Genomic DNA, 17,637 nt, shown 5'->3' with positions numbered 1-17,637 from the left:
TGAGTGCCAAAGGTGGCTGAGAGTGACAGGGAAATACCTTCCAACTGCTGATCAGTGTGAGGAACCTGAGATTCTGATCTTAAATCAAATTCTGCTCACCAGCAGTCACATTGCTTGCTCAACCAGAAAAGCTCTGAAGCCACCAAGAGAAATGTTTGATAACCTCCTACTTTGCCTTACCCTGACACTGCCAAAGAGACCATATCCTCTCATCACCTGGGGTACAAATTCAGTCCTGCTGAAGGAAAAAGCAGAATTTCCCCAGACATCTTTGGGATCCAGACCTGGTATTCACAGGGTCCAGCAGATATGCATTTCTCTCAGTCTTATCTCAAAAGTCAAAACCCTCCAGGAGCTCTTATTGATCCAAGTACTACATAATCATAGAACATCCTGAGTTGGAAAGGATCCACTGGGATCATCAAATTCCATCTCCTGGACCTACACAGGACAGCAGCAAGGCTCCCACCACAGATCTGAGAGCATTGTCCAAAGACTTCTTGAGCTCTGGCAGACTTGGTGCTGTGTCCAAACAGAATCTTGACACAGCACCATTTGCCTCACAAATTGTAGGATTCCACATTCAAAGCATTTTACAACCAGACAGGAACAAAATCTGTCTCCCATGAGCTGTAAAGTCTTCCTGGCTGTCTGTTGAAACACAGCAAGCAGCACATGCTAACACTGGAGGCATTCCAAGAGCTGGCCACACTGTCCGCTCAGCAGAGAATGAGACCTCAAGGAAAAGAAAACTATTCATGAGATTTAATCCCAGAAAGCTCAGAGAGCAGCCAGACATAATTAATTGATAATGGATATAATTTAAAACCCAAAACTTATGCATCAGCACAAGGCAGCAGAAAGCCAGCACTCCTCATGACGAGCTGGTTGTCCCAGTAATGTGAGAGTCAGAGCTCTGACTGCTCTCTGGTGACTGGTGTCAGCCTCAGAGAGCCACAGAGCATCTGATTAGGAGACCCACCCTTCCACTGCAGAGCACTCCTGTTGCCAAGAGCAATTGGCATGGGGGTAAAACACAAAACTACATCAGGCCACGGAGATGGGAGTTCCCTGCAGAACAGCTGTGCTTAGCCAGGCAGCACAAGGCTGCAGGGGAGGATGGAGAGAACATGGAATTTCCAGTTCTGTGTGAGATGCAGGGCACCAGCACTGTCACTTACTGGGGTTATGGCTCCACAGACACCCATGGGCTCGTGCCGGGTAAAACAGACAAAATTCTCATCTGCAAAACAAGAGAGTAAAAGGGCACAAAACAGTCAAAATCCTCACTTTTACAGAAGGTGTGCTGGGGACAGAACTAAGCCCCTGTTAGACAGAGAACACTGTCTGTTCATCCAGACTCATGTCTTTGTCCAGATGAAGATCTGAGTACAGGTCTTGTGCCAGCCCGAAAGCCAAACACCACTCACAGTCACACAGGAACCTTTTAAATCCAGGGTTCAGTTCCTTCTGCAAACTCCCTGTGTTGAGGCTGAGGGGAGGATAACTCATTATCACACTGATATGAGCAAACAAATTTCCTTCAGATTGTGTCCTACTGAAAAACACAAAGCACTTGTCTCCCTGAGGGAGAGAGCTTTAAAACCCACTTTATACAGGAATCCTGTTCAGTGTGACAGGAATTACACTCCTGGTAAGAAATCATAACAAGATGAAACTCTGGAACTAAAGCAGTACCATTCACCTTAAAATACTGCTGCTGCTCTTTCACAGAGAAAGCAGGAAGAACATTTGCCTTTCAAATTCATTCTTGCTGAACATCTAGTTTCTTTGGGAAGATGTGACAGAGAGCAAGAACATTTCTAATAATGCTTTTTCAAAGTGATTTCAAATCAGGACAAACAAGGAGTGTCCAGACAAGCAAAGCTTTACAGCACTCTGAATGAGGGTGACAAATCTCAGTTTATATGACTGACATGGCTCCTTTTGCTGTCTGCACAGCCTAAACTAGCTCAGCCCTCCAGAGCCCTTCCTCTGGTGACTAATTTCTGTCTGCAGTGTCTGTCCTTCACACAGCCTCAGTGATCACCCACATGCAGGGACAAAAGAGGCCAAATTTGAAAATACTCCATATTGTCCATCATGCCACAGGGATATCCATTCTCTTAGCTTGCTCTCACCAAAACCATATTTGAACTTCTATACCTGGACCAAAGTGTTGTCTCTGTGTGACTGCCCTGAACAAAAGTTTCTCTGTTAAAAAAGCAACAGAAGAGCCCACACATTATTTCCCAGAGATCTATCCAGGCATTAACCAAGTTCTCCCATTAGTTTCAATATTGAAACACATCTGCTGAAAATGCATCCTGAGATAGAAAGGAAGTGCAGGCTATTTTTGCAGGCTTTCAGAAGGCAGTCTTTCCATGGATCTCCCTCCCCCTCAAGCCTGATCCCATCCCAGCTCTGAAGGTACTCACCCACTGGAATAGTTCTGCCCTGAATTTTATCAGCCCATCCAGCATAGTACCGCAGGGTTTTGATGCAGCCTTCCAGGTCAATGAAATAAGCCTGCAGGAAAGGTTTTCCTGTGTCCATTGTTTCCAGAGTCTGAAAAAACCAATGTGCATGCACTGTCAGACAAGTCAATGTTTTGGGGTTTTTTTCCTTAAGAAAGAGCTTTTAAAAAACCCTCTTCTTAGCTTTACTGTGCCTTGTTCTAAAGACATGAATGTTCTTCCCTCCTCTAATATTTAGATAATGAGCTTATTAATACAAATAATGCAGAAGGGAAAGCAGACACAGTAACTCTGATGTGCACAGGAGCTGCTTTGTTCAGGGGCACCTTCCAGAAGCCTCCAGAAGGTGAGTGTGGGTGGGATACAGGCTGGGGCACTGGTCAGAAACAATGTGAGTATCATGACTTCACCCTAACTAACCTCCTAGCACAGATGTTCTGGAGTCCAGATGGTGTCACTGAAATCAGGCAGAGCTACTTTCCTTCTATTAGAAAAAAAAATAATCTAATTTTTCTACTTCATAAGCCTAAACCCAACCTCTGAAAAGCCTTCTGGTAAAGTAACCTCTGGGCTCCTATCTGTGCTGAGCCCAGGGCAAGGCAAAAGTTGCCCCACTGAAGCTGCACTGGTGCTGATCAGCTCTAAACAAAGTCCAGGCTGAGCCTGTGTCCCTCACACTGTTCTGGACATTAGCTCAGGGAATGCTTTGTTCTCCACTCAGGTCATTAAATGGGATATTGGTGCAAATGGCCAGCACATCCATAAAGGAAGTACTATCCCCTGGTAGATTGAAACATCTTTGTTTACACATGAAGTCATACCCTGTCATGCTCCACAGACATCAGGGTCCAAACAGCACTCAAACAGACATTCCCCTTGGAATGGCAAGAATTGTTATCCACTGAATGTCTGCTAAAACAACTGATTTGTATAAGTCATTGCTTAGCACACAGCCAAGGCAGCCAGGGCTGGATTTCTGCAGTGCAAACAGCAATGCCAAACAAGTCCTCCAGACCAGCAAGCTTGAAGTGTGTTCTGGTTAAGTGAAAAGGAGAGTGTCCCAAAGTCACATCAAAGTGAGCAGAAAATCAGTGTTTATTCACACACACATATATATATGTATTTCTGTTTTTCTCTTCTACTTGCTGCCCAGAACTGTCTTCAGAACAAGATGTTTTGGTTTTGCCCTGCTTCAACTGAAGGCTGTCATGTGGTTAAGTGACACTGTGTTGGGGAAAGAGACCCAGCTCAGAAGAGTCACACAGGTGTCAATTCCCACTGACCTCAGCAGGGCACTGGCTCAGTTACCTGCACATCTGACAGCATGGGATGTCATAAATGCATTTCCCTGAAGGTAAAAATGCAGCACTGAGCTGGAGAGTGCTGAGATCCAAGAGCTTGGGTAGAGATAGACAGCAGCCCCAAGCTGAGATCTCTGGGTGCCATTTGGAAAGACACACAAGGCCTGTGGAGTCCAAAGGCTTCTACCAACTGAGCACATTTTAAGTATTAATATATTTAATCACTTCAATAACTAGCTTAAGTTCTGTAAAAATCACCTATGTAGAAAAACTGACAGCCTTCTAAACCCCTAAAGTCCTGCAGAAAAAGGAACAAAGCCATGACTCCTGCCTTCTGCCCTTCATGAAGGGAGAGAACAGAAAAACATGAGGTAGATAGGGATACACCAGAGGCAGCTGTTGCTGGCTTATCACTGCTCCCAGTACTCACTGCCAGGATGACTCTGTCCCTCTCCAGGAGATCAGCCAGCTTGTGCAGGAGTCGTCCTCTGCTTGGGGCATCCATCTGTCTCCATGGAGAGCCCCTCTGGAACGCTGCCCTCGCTGCCTCCACTGCATTATCCACATCAGGCTACACAACACACACACAGGAAAACCTCAGGTTACAGGGAAGGAGCTGGACAATGGCACAGAAACCCTCCTAGTTGGTGCTGTGATGGCCAAAATCAAGTTGTCTAACAAAACTACTTTCATTTCACTCCTGGATTTGAATTCAAGCCTGGAATATATTTTATGTTTGGCCTGGGCTCATAAACAACCTTGAGGTCTGAATACCAATTGGGTCTTTCAAGGGTAATTTAATGTAACTGACTTGTTTATAAAATAATCCAGAATCATGTTCCTGCCAATACAGGATGTGACACTGGGGGAGGATGAAGAATCATGACAGGCCACTGGCCTACATGAATTAGCCTCCTCTAAACAAGTGTGGGCAGGAAAATCCCCCATGAGATCAAGATTTTACCCAGGGAAGTAATTACAGCTCAGATCCCACCATCCAGTTCCCCAGGAACCCATGCCAAGGCAGTTAACACACCAAAAATCACCCTTAGATCCTAGAACACATTCCCAGAACATTTCTGCCAGATGGGAAAGGTTTTGCTGTTCAGTGCTATGACAAAGACATTTCCCCTACACACACTGAGTGCCATTGTCCCTTCATCTCCCAACAGCTTTACCATCCTCTGGACCAAATCCAACTCTGTTTAACCAAGTTACCAACCAGATAGGGAGCAAATTCCTCTCTTCCCACACCATCACCCCTGGAGTTTCATTCATTTGCTCTGGCCATGATATGCCCTGGACACCTCCCATCACCTCACATACATTGATTAAAACAGTGAAGCCAAGGGCTCCCAATCCAATGGATCTATGGGAACACTGCCACCAACACCCACAAGGCCAAGGCTGTACCCCAAGCATTGATAAAGCTTTGGACAGATTCCTGCTGTATGTAAAGCCTCATTTTAGCTGATGGACACCTTGCACCTCACTGCAATATCTGGCTCAAAAGGCTGGGAAAGGAGGGAGGGTGTCAGACCTTGATCATTCCTCCCAGCACTACATCAGTTGCTCTCATCTATTCCTTTTCTCAAGTCTTGTCTGGATCCAGTTAGGAAATGAGCCTCTGCACTCATCCAACAAGGTCTGGCCACATCCCCCTCACAGGAGGGGATGTGTGGTGCTCAATCCAGAAAAAATGTTGTAGGGAGACATCTGCCTTCATGGTCACAACTGCAATCATACCCAAGGCAGTGGCACCTTACATTAAATTTGGCTGCATTTCTTTACCAAGCAATCACACAGCTTTAAACAGTCTGACCTATACTGTCAGGGAAAGAATTCCATCCTTCTGGAAGAGCACTGGTGGGAAGCCATTGGAGGAAACTTGTGCTGCCACAGGATGGCTCTGGATGGGCAGAGGTGCCCAGGGCCACTGAGCATAGCCAGGCAGGTCCTGCCTGGGGCCATCACAGGCCTTTGAATGGCTCACTCTGCTGCAGTTGATCTGCATTCACATTGGCACATCACAAAAGCCAGAAGGCACCACCAGCCACTGCACACTCATGTATCCCCCATCCTGCCTGCTGGAATGAAGGCTTGAGCTGAAAGAAGGCAATATTTTATGTGACAGAGCAGGCAAAGGAACATAAGTGTGTCAGGTTTAAACAAGCCTTTCCTCAGCAGCAATTAATTAGTTCTGCAACCAGGCTGGGAGCACTGATGTGCAGGGAACTGGGTCTGCAGTGGCACAATGCCATTGGTGCTGAGGGGCATCCCTCCACCCGGGCACTCAGAACAGGAGTGAGACAACTGCATGGGCAGAGGACTCCAGTGCATGCCCAGATCTTCCCCAGCCTCTGAAAATGGGAGCACCTGAGCCCTGCTGCAGTTCCTGTGGAGACAAGAATGAAGACAACCATCTTTCTCAGACATTCTGGGTACAAATATTGGCTCAGAGCTTGCAGTCACTGTCACACAGGCTTTCCCTGAACACCCTCAGGGTAGCACCACCAAGTGATATCCTGAGAGCCTTTCTACACAGCCTCAATAGGCCTGAGAGACCAGCAAAAACAAGGAAATCCTTCAGGAAGGCTGAAATGCCATTCTTAATCCATCCTGTTATGACTAGGCATTAGGGGAGTCTGAATGGCATGTTCATTGCAGGCATGTTGCAATAGGTAGGCACAAGGCGTGACAAAGTGACTCTGAGCTGTCAAGGTGCCAGGAACAGCCTGTGGTGCACAAAACCACAGCAGGAGGAGATCCATGCATCCTGGTGCTCCACTCGGATCTATAACAGATTTACTGCGCATTACATAAAAAGCTCCAATAAGAATATTAAGATTGCAAAGTCTTTGCAGTGTTGGGAAATGCCTGCAAAGCTTCATAGCCACCTGGGGTGCTTGAATTATGATACAAGCCCCAGTTACACAATCACATACCTCCCCCCCTGAACAAACTGAACACTGCTCTTTGTTCTGAGCTGCCTCGTCCATCTTCCTCCTCTGCCTCAAGTCCTGCTCACTGCTGCTTCTTTCTTCTTTCCCATCCTCTTTTTCTCTCTCCTGCCCCAGCACAGTGAAGAACATCACCCCACTGGCTCTGTGAGTGGGGAAAACACCTGCAAAAAAGCCTTGCTCTGCTTCAATCTCAGGGTGCCTCAGAGTGCTCCAAGTGAGGAGATGTGCCAGGAATGGACGCACCCACTGGGGACCCTCTTTATTCAGTTCACCTACTGACTTCTTCAAAAAGCCTTCCCTGTGCACATCTTTGGAAAGGCACTCCTCTGACACAGGGCATGAGCACATCACAGTTTTTCAGCCAGAAGAGGTTCCCTGACCTGCTCCCCTGCAAACAGTTCACACATTGAATTGCTTTAAGTTCCAAACAGCATCCTAACAGCCTGAAATGCCCAAGTCTGCTGTGGTCTTACCTCAGTGTGTCACTACAATCTGAAGGGGACAGGGTGACTGTGAACAAGTCCCTCTCACAACCCTTCAAAGATCCATGAGAGTGAGCTGTTTAGAAATGATCGTGACAGAGACTTGACAGCCACAGCTGTGGACCTGCTGCCCATGCTCTGAGCTGGGCACTGCTTTGAAGAAGGAGCACTTCTCCCCTGTCCTTGATGGATGTCAGCAAGCTGCTAGAAGGAAAAAGCCTGTCTCCAAGTGTTAGGGACAGCACCAGTGTTACTCCTTTTCCATTATCAACCTGGCAACAGTTGGACACTAAGCTTTTATTTGTCAGGTATATTCCAGCATTCAATGGAAACTTCCACCATTTTATTTTGAGGGCGTCTTTTCCCACACAGACTTCTCTTTATCCCTCAACTGTCCCATCAAGGGACAATTCTCTAACTAAAGAACAGACAACAAAACCTTTGCTTGTAGGCTTATAAAGCATTGGCCAAGTTTCAGCACCAGACTAAACTGTCATCGTGAGATATCGGCTGCCAAATTTCCACCCCTCACGTGCAGCCTGAGCAAAACACTCGGCGTGGCCAGGGAGGGGCAGGTTTGTGTTCAGGGCTTGGGAAGGGGAGCTCTGCTCCCAGCCCAGCATTGGCAGAGCACAGCTGAAGGCAGCAGCAGGAGCTGCCACCCCTACAGTGGCACTGGCCAGCACAGCAAGAACAGTGGCACAAGGGGACAAGGCACCACTGAGCAGAACTCACCACTTGTTGTGGTGACTGCAGCAGACTGGGGTTACAGCCCCAGAGTGGGACAAACCAGAGCAAGGGAAGCCCCACGGACCTTGGTTTGCCAGAAGAGGGTGGGATGTGGTCAAGTGTCACCAGAAAGCAAACAGCTAGTTGGGGATGGTTGTCACCCATTACTTTTTTTAATTAATCCAGATCCAGGTCTACTCCCCACTCAGTTTCTTGGAAAAATCTAGTTAGACCAAAATATTCTTTTTAAAAGGTGTGATGTAGAGAAGAGGCTTTCAGCACCCAAAGCACAGCTAGCTTACATTTTTGGCTGCAAATTCCACCAAGAAATCAGTCACCTGTACTGAGTACTTAGGGGAAGAGATCTTCACTGCCTGGAAAAGTTTACAGTGACCCTCCTGCAAGCTAGAAGCTGAATTCAGACAGAGACAAATCTCAAGGAGGCAAAACTGGCCTGTTAGTTCTGTATAACAATTTTCTTTAGCCAATATTGAGAAGCAAGCACAAACTGCACACATAATACTCTATAGCTGCTTGAGGAGACACTTAGCTCAGGGAACAATAACCACGTCATGGTTTCTGCCTATCAAAATACAGTTGCATCAGAGTCAGCTTCAATTCCACTGTTTACATGCCACTGCAATTAAACACAGTTGTGTCCTACCCAGTCAGGATAAAGAAATGACACATAATGTTTGGTTCTGCCTCAATGTGTAATTGCCCCATGGATGCACAGATCCCCAGTGGCAGTAAGTCTTGGAGGCTGCCTCACAAGCACTGGACAAGCTTAAATACCAAGAAAAAGAAGTCAGTGCAGGCAGAAATGGCCACGCTGCCCATCACAGCAATGAGCTACCAAAGCCCTGGCACGGCACAGCAGCTGTGAATCACCTTCCCATGACTTCCTGCACAAAGCCAGATGTTGGCCCAGCTCTTTTCCATAGGTCAGACCAGTTGGCCCATACGTGATGAGCTGTTTTGGACAAAAAAAGTGTCACATGTGATTGTTCCTCACCTCAGGCTGCTACCAAACCCAAGCAGTAACATCTCAGGTTACTCTTCAGCACACTAGGGACTACTAAAGCTCTTGAGATACTGGTTTGGTTTTAGTGAGAGCTGCCACATTTGTGCAGGAGACCAGAACCCACAATACCAGCTAGAAAAGCAGCACCACATCTCCAGCAGCAAGTGGTCAATGTTTGCATGACCAAGTTTAAATTCCCCCAAGCACTCAGGTTATTTGTGTTTTAAAAAGGGGGAGTTTCAGTTCAGTGTCTCCAACAGGCTGCCCTGCAGCTGGGGTAAAAACCACCCCCAACACAGGGCCCAAATCCTGTCAGGGGTGAGCACACACCATCATTGCTATTTCCTCAGGCTGGCTACTTCCTTCCAGTCTATGGCACAAGAATGATGCTCAATCTCATTCCTCTGACAGTGTTCAGCAGCCAGCTCCTACCAGGGAAAGTGCTTCTGACAAGCTGGACAGGACTGATGCCACCCAGCCCATGTAATTCTTGGGCAGCACATCCAGTGTCCCAGACCTCCAGCCCAGGCTGGCCAGATGGATGCTGCTGTTAAAATCCAGCTTTTCCTCTGTGTGCTTCCCTACAAAAAGAAATCCTCTGGAAAATGTCTTTTGCACTGCTTGTCCAACAACACTTACCTTATCTCCTTCCTCAATGTCACAGATTTTCTCCAGAGTTGAAGGGTTGTAGGTGGGGAACTTCTTTCCACTTGTAGACTCGTGCCATTCATTGTTAATAAATATCTGAAGAGAGAGCAAGGGGAGTGGGATGGGCAGGAGAAAGAAAAACAACTTGTATAGACAAAAAGCCCACAAGTGCTCCTCAAAGGTCCAGAGGCTCTTCAACTTCCATCCATGGCAGAGTCAAGTGTTCTCAGACTCTCTCCAAGGGACTGCTGTCAGTACAGAAGCATTTCTACAAACCTTGTGCGCCCAGTAAGTTTTGAGGCAGAGGAAGGCAGAGCACAGGTCCCACAGAGAACAACACTGGGATTTGGCAGAGAGAAACGGGCAGTTTTTGAACTACATCTCCATGGGAACAGCAAGCAGACCCCAAGAGAAATTGTATGGTTGAGGCAGAAGTTGTTGCTGCACAATTATTACTTGGCTGTTGGTGCCTTGCCCTGGGCCACCTCCACAGCTTGCTCCCCTCTGGCAGTGTCTGCAGGAGGAGGGTTCTGGCTCGGCTCTACCCCACCATGCCTTGTCACAGGCCAGATCAAGCCTCCCACGTCACTTGGAGTCATCTGTGACAAGATTTAAGTGTTTCAAAATATTGCATTTCCAGAGCAAGAACAAACAGTCCCAGCGTTGCGTAACTGAAAATGCATTAAATACTGGAGTGTTGTTACTCACTGTAAACAGAGCATGAATACCTATATACAATTAATTGATTCAGCATGCATCTTATCCACGCTGTGATCTGACTTGGCAGTGTTATATTTTATAAATATACTTTAAATAAGATTAGATGAAGTAATCTTTATTAGTAGCCTGCTAGTGGCTGTAAGCTAGTACTTTTATTTGGAAGCCATCCACATTTGCAATCTTGTTTATGAGTCTCTACACACCACCAGGAGATTAATGTTGCATCTCTTACATTCGGAATTCCCACTGCTTTGGGTCATAGTTTTCTTTCCTTGGGCAGCTTTTTTTCTTGAAAAGACTTTTCTTATTATTTCTGCATAAAAAAGCATCCATAGTGTAATTGGTGTAGAAGCTGCACTGCTGGACCCACCTGTTTCACACAGGCTGAGAAAAAGAAAATTTCACAAAAAATGTTGCCAAGGAAAGTCACAAGAAAAGATACAGTGTTAGAAATATTAACTCCTGTTCAGGACAGCAGTGCTCCCAAACTACCTCTGTTACCCAAGTGCTACATTTTAACATTTACACATTTTAACTCCAGTTTTCCTTTATTTCCCTAATGAAGAAAAGTTGTACTATAAACGTGGGAAATATGACAGGAACCATAAAATTACAATATCAGGTATATGCTCACAAACTAAGGATTGGGGAAGGATACTGATTTTCCCTTTGCATTCAACACTAATTCTGTGGGAAAGTGATGTTCCTACTAAAGCAGTAAAACACCAGAGTGACAGGATCAGGCTGTTTTAAATGTAACATATACACTGGCATCATTCTGAGAATCCACCACATATCACGAGTCCTTGGTGCCAGGAGTTGAAATCAAATTGAATAGTATATCCACAGTTCACGCTTCATAGCCAGAATTTGAGACAAGCAATTGTGGACAGATCACTTCCATCACACCCATGACAAGCACTAAGCTGCTCTATAAGAAAGACCTTTGTTGAAAAACTTTGCCTCTCCCCCAGCCCCATAACTGGTAGAACCAAAAATAAAAATCTCCTCCAAGCAGAGGGAACCGTGCTGTCAGCTGTAAACATCTGGTGAAACTCAGAGCTTGCACAAAACCCCTCACAGTTTTATGAAAATTGACTGCTGCTCATTATTTTCTCAGATGCACCGGGAGCATCAGATCAAACATCAAACTCACACTTTTAATTTATGTTGGTTTCCACTTTAAAGATACAACCTTGACTCTTTCAGCGCTCACAGTCTCTGGCAAAACTGTGGAGCATAAACTGCGTGCTTGAAAACACACACGGCTGCAGGAAAAGATCCCTAAGGAGTGTTTAAAAGTGTTCACAACAATAAAAATAACAAAAACCAGAACATTTGGATGTTTAAGAAGAACTCAAATGGCCGTGTCCATTTTGGACGCAGGAAGGAGCTGTTTGTGCTGCATTACGCCATTCTGCAACCAGCAGCTGCAGACCCAATTTGCTGCTAAATGACAAGTTTATCTGACAAATAAAGGTAGATAAATTTTGGATGTTAAAAAATTAATCTAGTGCACCGATTACTCCTAATTGCTAATCTTTCAGTACACTTTGGATGCATAATTCAAATCAACACCTCACCGGATAAACTATCGCTGTTCACTCCTTCGCGCTACAAGGGAATGAGCTTCGAATTTTGTTTTTTCTTAATACTTAACATAAAAATGCTAGAGTAGCACACTCATTCAGCCCCTGCAGCTCTTTTAGTCTGGGCACAAAGTTGAAATTATGGCAGCTGAGGCTCCTCAGCAGTAACCAGCCTGACGCTCTCCCCACTGCGCAAGGCAGCGGGTCAGGCTGTTGTGGAACACAAAGCGACTCGGCGATCGCAGAGCACTGGGAGCAGGGATTTCTGCAGCCCTGCTCAGCTCCAAGCCAGCCCCACCTCTGAGGGACACGGATACCAAGCTCAGGAGCCTTTGGTTTATACCAAAAGGTCAGGAGTGACTGATTAAAGGGAAGCTCAATGGAGAGTGGAGAGGTGAGGGTTTGTGTGGGTTCAGTGCCCGACTCCTCGTCCCGTGGGGAGGCCATGGAGCTGGGATGAAGAGCCACCAACACGAGCACTGCTCCTCTCTGGGGCTGCAGGATGCTCCATTCTCATGGCAGAGCCTTTCCACAAGGCCCAGTCCTGCTGGACACCGGCCCCGGGCTCGCCACCACCCAAACCCACCACTGGCACCGAGCCACCTCCCCGCAGGGGAGCTGTGGGTCAAGGACGCTGGAACACGACCCCAGCAAGCGGCTCTGAGGGATAAAACCTTCCTCGCCCTGCCCAGGCTCACCCCATCCAAATCGGATTTTGCTGAGCGCCAGCGGGGAGCTGGAGGCGTTCACGGGTGGGTTGGGAGGGGAAGATGGTGTTAGACACCATCTCCGCCAGGGAGAGGAGCCCAGGGCGCCTGGGGCAGAGCAACAGCTTTGGAAGAGATATTTTATTAAAAAGAAAAAAATAGGTTTTGGGCATTAGGGATTGGGGCAAGTGTTGCTCCATTAGAAACACCACTGTCATCTGCTTTCTCAACCTCAAACCCTTATAAACCTACTGTCTCAGGCAGCAGAAGGAATAAAAGAAGCTAAGAAAAATAACACTGAGGGTGAAAATTTCGTATTAAAAATATAACACCTCACTACCACCCTGACTCCACTGAACATCGGCGACAGCACGGCGAAGCCCACCCGCTCCCCAGCGCCCCGTGCCTGGCGGGCTCACCTTGGTGTATTTCACCTCCAGGCTGCGCAGGGGCCGCGGCAGCGGAGGCACTTTCTTGTCGGGCTGCCCGTTCTCCACGGCGCCGTTGAGGGCTGCCATGGCCCCGCCGTCGAACCCGCGCGCCTTCTGCCCGCTGACAGCGCCCGCGCCGCCTTAAGAGCGCCGCGCGAGCCGCCCGCCCGCCCCCATTGGCCGCCGCGCCCCGCCTCGCGCGCCGGCCCCGCCCCCGCGCCCCGCCCCGGCCCCTCGCGCGGCCGCAGGTGACGGGCGGCGCCGCCCCGCCGAGGCTCCGCGCGCGCCGCAGGGGCGGGGGGGGCGCCCGCGCGCCGCCGCGGGGTCCCCGCAGCGCTCGCAAAGGGCTCCCCAAGGGACTCACGGGATCCCAAAGGAATCGTCCCCTCAGCATCCCAAAGGGCCTCCAAAGGGCTCTCCACAGTGTTGCAAGGGATTCTGCTCAGTGTCTCAAGGGATTCCCCTCAGGCCATAAACCGTTCCCCGAAGGGCTCTTCACAGAATCCCACGGGGTTCCCCGCAGGGGTCCCACAGAGTCCCTCAGGCTCCCCAGAGGGCTCGGACATTGCTCTCTCAGGACGCCCCGTGGTGTCCCTGCAGTGCTCCCCTCAGCGCTCCTGCAGGGCTCCCGCAGAGCTCCACACACAGCTCGGACATTGCTCCCCACAGGGCTCCCTCAAGGCTCCCCAAAGGGCTCGGACATTGCTCTCTCAGGGCTCCCTGTGGTGTTCCCTCAGCGCTCCCTCAGAGCTCCACACACAGCTCGGACATTTCTCCCCGCAGGGCTCCCTCAAGGCTCCCCGCAGCCGAGGGCAGTGAGGGAGGGCAGCAGGATGTGCCAGATGGGCTCTGGGGAGTAGTGCAGCCACCCTGGCTTCCCCCAAAGTGTCCCACTGGGGCGGGCATGGGAGGATGTGCCCTCTGCTGCCTTCTGCCTCTGCGTCCCACCCAAGCCCACCCAGAAGTCATTCATGGGAGGACTTTTGCAAGGGTCCCCATGGGAATAACACCAGTGTCTCCCAGCAATAAGGGGAGATAATATCTGCTATTCCTGGTGCCCTGACATCCTTACTTCAACCTGCTACACCTCATCCTTCACTCAGTGCCTCTGGAGAACTTTCCAGGACTGACAGTAAGAGAAGAACCCGACACCAAATGTGTGCTGTGCATCTGACAGCAGCTCCTCCACATTCCTATGTGTGTACAGGAGTCTGGGACCAGTTTGACCATCCCAGTCGAAGGACTCCAGCCGGCTGGGGCAGGACCAGGCCCTTCCACTGTAAAGTCCTACACTGATAACGGCATATTTGTGTCCCAGTCAGCCAAGCTCCAGCATGGTGCTCATAGTAGCGTACTTGGAGTGTCGAAAAAGATGCTGTCTTTCGAGAAGTCCTGAAGGATATGGAACATGTCTTAAGTGACAGATCTAGGCTCTGAGCCTGAACAAGTTCATTATGTATTGCTTAACTTTATTCTGCATAAAATATGTGTAAGTCTTTGCAGGCTGAGGGCCAGGACACTCAGAGCACCCTCACACCCCCACACACATGGAAGATAATACAACATATTTTCCATATAACAAGTGGCAAGATGCCAGAAGTTATCTTCCAAAATGTTCGGCAGAATCTGTAATCCCCAGCAATAGTCAGCACTTTGCTGTTAGAATGCTTAAAAATACTCAGAGCTTCCAAAGGCAGATAGCCCGTGATATCACAGTGGCATAGATTTAGTGCTGATTCAGAAGGGAAAGTACCTTGATGAATCAATCCCCACTCCCTGCAGCTTGCAGGATGTTTTTGGAGGTTCTCTGCCCAGGTGAAAACCTATCTGATGGTGACTGGTGCAGAAACATTTATTTCTAAGCTGTCCCTTTTTAACTGTCCAGTTGCTATTTCCCACAAAAGATACAAATGCACCCAAGATAGAAGAAATCTCTTAGCCATATCCCAATGTATTCCTAGTCCCAGTGGTGTTTATCCATTTCTGTCTTTACCTTGCCCACAGAAACACTCAGTGGAAGTGGAAAGTACTTTTGCAATTAGAGGACAAAATATCAGGATGAGGAGAATGATGAATAAGAAGTTCCAGAACGAGCAGTGTCTAAAGAGTCATTCCAGTGGGTTGTCTCATGTGGAATGACCTTGTCTCTTATCTCTGATGAGGAAGATTTTATACAAGACACTCCTGGGAAAATTATTGCCTCTTTGAGTTAATGTTGGTGCAGTGTGAGATACATCTAAGGCAGAAATTCCATGGACAGGGTTTGGGGATGTGTAAGACTTTTAAAAGGTTGTACAAAGTGAATGAATGGTGAGTCAGCAACATATGAATGAGCTGAAATAATAGACTTCAATGGATGTACGTAGCTGTGTGCAGTGTTTCCTCTGATAACTTCACAGGAAGAGTAACAGAATGTTCTGCTGTCAAAGACTCTTGTGGACACTGACTGGTCCCTTGTTGGGCAAACTCCATCCTGGCATAAGTGGAAAGTCCCCAGAGGTGATGTGTCTTTGGTCACCAGATGTGCCTTTTGTGCTTCTACCAGATCACAGGGGTGGAAATACTCACGTCTCCTGACTTCTGAGTGGGAGAAACCCTAAAACCATCAGCAGAGCCCTGATCAGAACAAATGTGAGACATTTTGCATTCATTCCTGTAGCTCAGGAAGGACATGCCACCACTAGGCTAGAGGGAGTGAAAAAATGGGTTTTACCTAAGTTTGCAACAGTTGATCAATGTGTCAGAAACAGGAGCAAGAGGAAAAGCATCCCTGGATGAGAGGCCACATCACTCCTGAGTTACCCTGCTGTGTTCTCCTGTCACAGAGATCTCAGCAGTGTGTCCTCAACCTGTGCAGTGACTGCAGTGGCTGTGGATTCCCTGGAGCTGCTCTGCAGAGCTGTGTCTCGCAGAGTTTTTACACCGCCAGTACACCAGCTCTGCTCTGCCAAGCAGAACAAAGATCACCTTCCCACTGTTGGGTTGGACATGTGCACTCTTAAATCTGCCATGGTGAGTGAGTCTGACCACAGCTCTCTGTGCTGTCCTGCCTGCCTGTGCCAGGCACAGTCCTAGGACGTGTTCCTGCTATGACCTTGCTGTCTCCCTATCTCTTAGGGATGCCTGTAGGAATTATTTTCTCTTACTTCCCAACCTTGTTTAACCTTAATGAAGGGGATATTGCTGGTGGTAACTCCTCCAAATACACTCTGCTGTATCTTATTCCCTGGCTCCAGCCCAGAAGAGCAATGAATTGTATACAGAGGGTCAGTGAGGACATCTGCAGACTACCTGGAAATAGGTGTTTCTAGGCCCCTTTGGTATCCTGCCCCATGGATGACAGATTTGACAGTGGGGCACATATTAGAGAGCTGTGTTTGCCCAGCCAGTGGTGCTGTAGCCATTGACAGATACTCTACAAACAGATCAGTTGATATTCCAAAGATTTTCTATTTTTTATCTAGACCTCAGCCTGTGCTTCCAGCTGACCAGCAGCGCTGTAGCTGTGTAGAGCACTCAGCCTGGCACAGAGCCAAAGCTTATCCCACTTATTTTCCATATACCCCGAAGCCCATGCACACACAAACATAAATACGTGTGTGAAACAATATACTCTGAAAGGCTACTGAGGCTCTACGCTCCAGCATTCAGCAGCCCGGAGTGTCCAGAGTTTGCCTGGTTTTCCTCATCCAGATGAACTGTAATTGAGTTATCCACGCCCTTTTCCTACAGGCATCCCCCTCACTCTGCGTTGGCAATGCTTGCTGCTCCTGAGGGAGCAGCTCCCCTCATGATTTATTCTCCTCTTGTTTAATGTGCAGCGAAGGGGCTTTTTACTGCCTGTTATTCAAACTGTGCTTTGGGCACAAAATTATTCATTTCCGTATGGTTTTTCCATGGTGCTCATGACAGCAGTGTCTGAGAGTTTCACATGCACTGTTTCCTTTTCCAGTCATTTTGAGAGGATGCTGACCCTGCATTATCAGTGAGGAAAGAAGGCAGGCAGTGATGAATAAAAGAAGGGTCTTCATAATTTCAGTTTCCCAATGTGACTCACCCACAGCCCAAGTGCTTTTATGACAGACATTCAGAGCTCAGCTCCAGCAGTCATTGCATAATGTAAAGATCTCCCACCTAAACATCCAGGTAAGGCAGAAAGTGCTGGTGAGTGCATTGCTCCCCAGTGAATTTTCTGGTTTTTCTAAGTTCACCAGTAACTTTTATTTCCATGGGTAGTTCTCTAGAGTTTGAGTTAATTCTTCTAAGCAAACTTAAAATCCATAAATTTCATCAGTCTTGAAGAAATTTGCTGTGATACAGGTCAGCAGCAGGATGGGCTGTTTTGAGCTGTGGTGGGATTGTCATTTTGTGGGCAGCAGAAGTGACTGATGGATCGGGACTGGCCATGTGAAGGCAGTGAGATGTGCTCTGCTAGCACATTTTGATTTGCTTTGTTTTTCCAAATATTTTCTGGCTGCAAGATGGTGATAATTGAACTGTTGCCTTCAGTTGTGAAACACCTTGCAACTATCACCAAACTAATGAAAAAATCTTCCATTTTTAACC

General features: G+C 47.8%; 1 protein-coding gene across 2 annotated transcripts in view; it reads right to left on the bottom strand.

Moving 5' to 3' along the window:
* The window catches only part of ALDH1A3 (aldehyde dehydrogenase 1 family member A3), a 30,689-nt gene extending 17,531 nt beyond the window's left edge, over nucleotides 1–13,158 (bottom strand). The window contains exons 1-5 of one of the 2 annotated variants that reach the window (XM_058033440.1): nucleotides 13,060–13,158; nucleotides 9,616–9,720; nucleotides 4,209–4,349; nucleotides 2,439–2,568; nucleotides 1,182–1,243 (exon numbers count right to left, since the gene is read on the bottom strand). In XM_058033440.1, the coding sequence (XP_057889423.1) occupies nucleotides 1,182–1,243; nucleotides 2,439–2,568; nucleotides 4,209–4,349; nucleotides 9,616–9,720; nucleotides 13,060–13,158 (537 nt within the window). The remainder of the gene's footprint in view (nucleotides 1–1,181; nucleotides 1,244–2,438; nucleotides 2,569–4,208; nucleotides 4,350–9,615; nucleotides 9,721–13,059) is intronic. The other variant, XM_058033441.1, reaches the window with a different exon arrangement.
* Between the last annotated feature and the right edge of the window lie 4,479 nt (nucleotides 13,159–17,637).

This window comes from Melospiza georgiana, chromosome 13, assembly GCF_028018845.1.
Source record: "Melospiza georgiana isolate bMelGeo1 chromosome 13, bMelGeo1.pri, whole genome shotgun sequence".
Lineage (NCBI taxonomy): Eukaryota > Metazoa > Chordata > Aves > Passeriformes > Passerellidae > Melospiza > Melospiza georgiana.
Note: the sequence above shows the minus strand (reverse complement) of the source record. Positions and strands in the feature narration are given on the sequence as shown.